The 7307-nt window shown below is 42.9% G+C and overlaps 1 protein-coding gene across 5 annotated transcripts; it reads right to left on the bottom strand.

Annotated features, from left to right (window-relative positions):
* Positions 1-1101: 1101 nt before the first annotated feature.
* Positions 1102-7090, bottom strand: spry2 (sprouty RTK signaling antagonist 2). Of its 5 annotated transcripts, none has more exons than XM_005739831.2 (3): positions 6653-7090; positions 4964-5058; positions 1102-3492 (listed from the first exon to the last, which is right to left on the bottom strand). In XM_005739831.2, exon 3 carries the CDS (start codon positions 3442-3444, stop codon positions 2443-2445), a length of 1002 nt encoding a protein of 333 aa, XP_005739888.1. In that variant the 5' UTR covers positions 3445-3492; positions 4964-5058; positions 6653-7090; the 3' UTR covers positions 1102-2442. The 5 variants fall into 5 exon arrangements, with proteins under 5 accessions (XP_005739888.1, XP_005739890.1, XP_005739889.1 ...); XM_005739833.2 differs by lacking the exon at positions 6653-7090 and adding an exon at positions 5488-5759; XM_005739832.1 differs by lacking the exon at positions 6653-7090 and adding an exon at positions 5636-5654.
* Between the last annotated feature and the right edge of the window lie 217 nt (positions 7091-7307).

The raw sequence follows: 7307 nt of genomic DNA, 5'->3' as shown, positions 1-7307 counted from the left end.
CTATGGGAATACAAAGTAGGAGCAGGTAGCAGAGAAGAGCGCTGGGGAGCCAAAATAACCCCCCCTCCCTTCAACTATTGAAAACAGGATGAATGCATGCCGGGCTGAATACAGGGGTAAACTGTTAGGTCTTTGTCATTCAAAGTGATGGTTTTAACCCTTTGCAGTCCCCTCTTCCTAACAACCCACTCCTGCCTCACCCACCCTTCCCTCCTTCATTCACAGCTGAGATAATGGAGGGGTAGAGGCCTGTGGCTGCAAAGATGAAGCCTAAACACGAGATCAACTCTCTTTTCTGTCTCTAATAGGATTCTACCCGTTATGTTTCCATCTCCTCTGCCACCGCTGTAAAATAGGTGAAAGTTGATAATTATGTAAAACACCCCCTTTCCCCAATCAGTCAAAGGCTTTGGATGAATAACAAACAAGTGAGTGCAGGTTGGGCCTCGGCATGTCAATCACTTCCCTGAATGCATACCGCACTGCAAACACGTCCGTATGCTGTCAACAAGTGTCAGGGGCTTTATGTTTCAGGCTTACGTTTCCCCTGCAGGGACACTCAAAACCAAGGAATTCCTGAACAAACCTTTGATTAAAGGAAAAAAATAAAAAAAAAATAGGGGACTGAGTATCTGCAGGCTCCTGTGGATCTTGCATGAAACAAACCTGAAGCCCGGCCAGAACGTAATAGCAGGCTTACATGAACGCATATTTGCAAAAACACAGGTGGAGCGTTCGACTTTAGAAGATGATAAAGAGGCGACGATCGCATTCCTGCACACACGAGCTTTACCGGAGGCTTTGTCTAATGAGGTGAACATTAATGTGTTCCCATTTCCGGTTTTGATCTCTCTAAACAATTTAAGCGATTGCGTTGTGGGGAAAATTCCAAAGCACCGGCTAATGACCGCCCTGCTTCGGATTTCGTGCCGAGGCTCAGTTAAAAATGTTGAGAATGTGCACCTTAAATTATATGAAGGAAAGTGTAAATCTAGATGAAACGGAGCTGCTCTTATGCCACAGTAAAGAGAAGCATATTCAGACAGTGAGAAACACACCAACAAACAGGAACAATACACACAAAAACAGGAACAACTACCGTCAGACTTCAGGGTTGTTTAATGTCAAACGTTAATATATTTGTCTCCTAATCCATAGTGAAATATTCATCCAGCTTTGACACTCGTACAGGGTCATCTCTGATCTTGCAGTGACTACAGAGTGACCCCTTCTCCCACAAAGAGGCGAAACATTGATGCCTTCTCAAAATAAATATTTTATCATTATAAAATAATAAACCTTCAAATAAATATATAGTTTTAACTTTATATTTAAAGTTATATGAAAATAGAATTTTCATATAAGGTCACTGTACAATTTACAAGTAGAAGGGATAAGATCTTTCTTTTGTAAATTACATAAACGTGATTAAGAAACATTCCAGTGAATGTAAAACAAAATTTCAAACAAACAAAAGGTCAATTATCTGATTCATATACACCCATTAGCCAAAAACATTAAAACCACCAGTCTCCCTTTTCTTAAAAAACACTGTGATTAATGTTGTGTCTGGCAGTGGGGACACCGTCATGGGTTGTGGGTTGGTGACTTTGTTTCGGATCAGTTTGGGATATTTTAACGTGTTCTTTCAAATCGTTCCTGAGCAGTTTATGAAGTGTGATGGGAACACTGTCCCCTGTCCTGGGTGGGGCTTTGCGTAAACAGCGTTTAAATGGGCGGTACGTTTCCCGGGCAAACCTTATACTGCAATGACATCATTGCTTCGCTTGTCAGTGGTTTTAATGTTGTGGCTGATTAGTTTAGGTATGGATTCATCAAGGTGCCTCTGGCATGGCAGAAAACTTTTCCCAGTTGAAGTATTATGTACAAAAATAAAACATCTGTTCAACTCGTTTTCTGACGTACGCACACCATTTGCAATTAAAACTTTACAGTCAGTAACAGGAATCTGTTCTTAGCATACAAGTTGTATTAAATGTTAAAACAACAAAAAGAGAGAAGACACTATCTGCTGGCCTCTCATAACAATAAAACAACGAGGGCACTTGAGTGAACAAATTTTTCAGGACATTAAGAAAAAAGGAGGAAAAAAAGACAGTAGTTTAATATGTCTTCATACCTTTAAATGTCGAGCGCTTCTTTTGGTTTACCTTTCAAGTGAAACTCCTAATGCTAGGGTGAGTGAATGCACCTCCCATGCCTTTAGTACAGAGAGTTTTCTGAGCCCACTTTAAAAAGGCAGCATATTAAGGCCATTTTTCAGCAGATATTGTAATAACCTAGGTGAAAAATACAAAACCTTAAGCACAACAGCATTATTAGATCTCTATTAAAACCTTTCATCTACACAACTACATGCCTATCGAGTTGAGTGAGCGTAGAGCCATTCCATCCATCTCCATTTCAACACACACACTACGTCTACGTTGGTTTCCGGACATCCTCATAGTGGACTGAATTTGAGTTCTTGCACCGACAGCCGGGTCGTTTGGCTCTGTCATAGCAGCACTGACACACTGCCACGCATCCTTTAACCGGGAGGTAGCACAGGATACAGGGCAAGAACAAGGAGAGGAGCGACACGGTGACCCAGCGGACGCAGCAGTGGGACTGCGTGCACGAGAATGGCTTGTCCGTGCACGTGTCCTCGTCGTCGCTGGAGCAGTGGTAGAAAAGGCCTTTTATGCAGCAGACGCATGTCCCGTACTCCACTGCACTATCTGCTGAGCACACGCACCGCCGGCCGCACATCCAACAGGAAGGGAGCACCCGTGGGCGACGGCAATCTGAACACTGACATCGGCCGCAGTCCTCACACCTAACCGAGTGTTTACCTTGATTTCTATTGACACTGCTGCTCGTCATCACCACTACTGGCCTGGACTCCTCATTCAGGGGTTTCAGCTCCTCTGAGTTCAGTTCGGAACGCTTGGGCTGTGTTCTGATTATCTGTTCGCCGTTCTCTGGGCTGCCGATAAGCCTCTGGTCTGAAGAAACGCTTCCCACGCTGGTCCTGATGCTGCTATGGGAGTCGTCTACACTGGAAGACTGCATAGCACCCGGCGTGGAAGAGTTTCCGTGCAGGTTGCGGAGATTATAAGGCCTCTCTTTTTGAGTCTCCTGCTGTCCACTGCCTCCTAAGCCCTGTGATGTATCCTGAGTACCTGAAGACTTTTGGGCAACAGTAGGCCCTTCTGTGTACTCATTGCTACTCCCAGTTATCCTAATCTGATCCAGAGATAGCACTGGTTCAGTATGGGGCAGCTGCCCTTTGTTCAACCCGGGATTTGAAGGACCGTCATCAGTCTGCCGAGTCCGTGGTTCAGAGCTCCCTTCGTCATTCAGTGTACCCGCTGGCCGGTTCAATGATGACCCCCGCTGCCCTCCTCCCCCGTCGCTGTCGTTCTGACTTCTGGAAAACATCTCGTGACTGAAGGGCCACTGTGGCTGGCAGGGGACACATCTGAAGTCCTGTCAAAGAAACACACAGTTTATATCCGTATGGAGTGGCACGTCATGCAAATTATGCCATGCAAATCCTAACCGATGTCAGTACGAGCACCACTATGGAAATTAGGTCTAACAAACACATCAGTGTGGCAGAAAAGATCTGTTAGATCGCACAGTCGATGTAATGTTTTAAGTCACTAGCTGCTGTCTGCTGGGGCCTGCAGAATCAATTTTATGAAGGCTTCCTTTGAATCACAAGCGAGTCTTTGTCTGCTCTCAAAAGGCAGGATAACCAAAGGTTGTTTACTCAAAGCTGAATCTAAATCCACTCCCAGACCTTACGTTTATGCCTCTGATATTTGAATTTAGGTGCTTTCCGGCTGCTATTTTGTGAAAACTTCCTGTTTTCTCGCATGTATGACAATAACTCACCATATCTGAAGAGAGAAAATTTGCTTAAAACAACAAAAGAACAACACTATCCTGAAGGTCTGACTTACAAGGACTCACAATTTGTTATTTTGCGAGACACTCATCTAAAATGAGTCTTTAAAACAAGTTGTCAAACAGGCATTTGGATGCGTGTGAAAAACGCCCAGACTGCAATGGGGACTGAGACACACGAGGTGAAGTTAATACCAGCTATGCAATGCTGGTAATGAATTGATGCTGTGAGGTCATGCTGCTGAACATGAAGAATCTTGCCCTTGGTACAAGTCCTACCACAGACCCTTGCTGCAGCGCTCACGCTTCCTGTCATCGATCTGGCATGTAACAAGGCTTAAAATGGCTGAAACTTCAGTTTCTCAAATGATGACTCTTTTGGTTGGCCATTTTAGTTTGCGTACTATATGCATGGGAAAAATTCACTATATTGTGGCATCTATTTAAAAACACAACCCATACCCACCAAAAACCCCAATAAAAACAAAGCTTGCAGACAAATTCAACGACAGCTTTGTTAACTTCGTTAAACTCAATGTACCAATGCAGGCGGCAAGAAGGTCTAAAAACACTCCTATAGAAAATTACACAATTATTCATGAGATTATAAAATTGTACATTTTATAATGTATCAGTTATCATTAATACACTGCTTTTGGGACACCCCTTATAAGCTTTATAATTAGTAACGCACCTACTAATTATAGTAGGTGCGTAATTACCTTTTAAATGCAATCTTTTTCCAGGTAAATCGTGATCTTAAAAAATATATTTATACTAAAATATAGATTTCCCTCCCATCCTCTTCTATTGGACATGAAGAAACATTTCAGGTCATCATTCATCACAGCAGCTTTGTTGCTTATGTCAGTCAAAAGGCTGATAAAATTAGGCCTATTATAAGTGCATCACTAATCTGTCAGATTGAGCTTCGGGGCATGGCGATGTGCAATTTCTACCTTTAAACTTTATTTTAGAAGGCAAAACGTTAAAATAACCAGATTATAGCAGCATCAATACATCAATTAATGCTATGACGGTTGTTTACCTTATACTCAGAAAAGCCAATCGGTTGCTTGGTAGTCAACTGTCAGATCTGAAATTGTCGTTCTATCATAAGATGTTAGAAGACATCACCACTGGCTGAGGAAAAGTAAAAAATATTTTTCACTTTATTAACCTTCCAATAACCAACACGATCAGCCAACAGTCAAAATATCGTCTGACACAGCAAAAACATCAGAGGTAAATTACGTGTCAAATGACATGTTTCACATTTTCTACGCCCGTCTCTCACAGGGTCAACATTTCCATCGTTAGAGGTTGCATACTCTGATGATCAAAGTTCATTTGTTTTTTAAACACTGAAGACTGATGTGGGTCAAACTGATAACTCAAACGAGGAGTTGAAGCGCATGAAAGAATGCATGTAAGAGGAGAGGAAACCAACTTCATTTCTATTAAACAAAAAAAACAAACAAAAACAAAGCAAAGAGCACCAGTGTCTAATAAGAGTTTAAGATGAAGCAAACCAATACAACAGCTTCAACTTCCCAACTACTGGATACTCACCCCAGATCAGCCATAGTTTCCCTTTGAATGTATTAACAAAAGTGCTCTGTACACAGGCTCATTTAAACCACTGCCTCACACCAAAGTGATAGGGTGGTGAAAACGAAAAAAAAAAAAAGGTCTTGATTCTTGTGCTCGTGCTAATTACCTTTTAAATGCAATCTTTTTCGAGAAGTGGAGGGACCAAGGCCACCCCTCTTTTCAGTTACAATACAGGAACGGCTTTTGTTTGTTCCTGTGGCAAGTGGCAAATGGCCTGCAGCAACCTTCCCCATTCGAGCACATTTTTACATTGTTAGACAGCTGAAAAGATGATGAGTGACAAGATTTGAAGAAGAAGTTTGGAGCAAAGAAAGAGGCCATGTTAAGTGGGAGTACACTCAGAGGCTTTGTGTATGGTGGGACATCTTTGGGAATATCTTGGGTTCTTTTGGTTTTATAAGCCTGGTTAAAACAGACGCCTCCACACAGGAGTCTGTGACAGTGGGAGGGAAGCTGGAGCTCTGTGACAGGATCGAGCTTCCTAAAACTAAACAGAGCATCAGCCAAAAAGAAAAAAAAAGACATTAAAAAAATTGAATGCTGAGTAAAACCAGAAAGCCCAATAACTCGCGCGGGTTCTGATACGCAACCGATAAGCGCCTTGCCACTGTGTGCATGAGATTTATAATGCAAACATGCAAGCGTGCGGCACGGAAAACACGTTTAAAAGAAAGAAAAGCTAAGCGGACAGCTCGCAGCAGCGGACGGAAACAGTGCAAACTGTGGGTGCACGTATGAGCAAACACGTGCCAACTTGGACACTGCTACTTCCTAATAACCAGACACCAGCGGTCAGGTGAACAATTAAGCTAAACGAGTCATTAGTCAAAGGGAAGGCGGTGGCTAATTTTAGAAGTTAAGAGGGAAAGAGGGACCTTATAAACTTAAGAGGGGAAGGGTGACTAAGATAATGAGCTCAAAACTAAGCCAGCAGCTATGTTAAAATCATAACAGTGCACGTATGAGCCAAGTGCAACCCTAAAGGACGGGAGTGACAAAACCACAGCTAAGAAAACTGTGAGGGGGAACAAAGTTTGTTAGTCCAAAGCTTCAACCAAGAGCATGCGTATTGTTAAAAAAAGAGAAAAAAAAAAAGAATAAAAACTACACAGGTCACACTTACCGTGCTCGCGACACTTTTAGACCCCCGTTTAGGTGAAACAAATCCAAGTTGAGGGGGCGAGTATTCCCTGCGGCAACACTTCAGTCGGGAAAACCGTCGGTAAAATCCATTGACAAAGCTTCCAGCCGGAGCGCTCCTTCGGGAGAAGCGGCGCTAAGATGTAAATCCCATGTTTTTGCGCAACAGCACGAGGCGTTAAAGCACGCGATAACTTCAAACAGCCGCCGCACGATAAAGTTTATTAGCAAACTTAAAAAAGGAAAGAAGAAAAAGACTGGAACTAGAGAAGAGAAGCAGGCGACAAACCTCCCATTTACAGGTAGTTTTCACTCCGTGTGTTTTATCCGCGACGTTCAGAACGTCTTGCAAGTACTTTTTCTTTTCCTCGCGTGTGAGTGTGATTTTTTTTTTCTCTCTCTCTTTCCGGAGAGGTCGGGATTTGCGCTGTATGTGGCGTCAACCTGAAGGGGGGGGGGGGGGCAGAGCGCTTGTTGTGACAGCGGATATATCGCATCCGGTGCTCAACCATTGAATGCCAGAGAGTAGCCATTCACACCCAGTCTGATCAAACCGATTAACCTCTTTGGAAATATGTGTGCTTGTGCCCGTAAAGTCTTCAGTTTCTTATAGCTGACACATTTTTTTAAATAAAAGA

This window comes from Pundamilia nyererei, unplaced genomic scaffold, assembly GCF_000239375.1.
Source record: "Pundamilia nyererei isolate P.nyererei 1_Seehausen unplaced genomic scaffold, PunNye1.0 scaffold00094, whole genome shotgun sequence".
Lineage (NCBI taxonomy): Eukaryota > Metazoa > Chordata > Actinopteri > Cichliformes > Cichlidae > Pundamilia > Pundamilia nyererei.
This window is presented reverse-complemented; position numbering and strand designations above follow the sequence as displayed.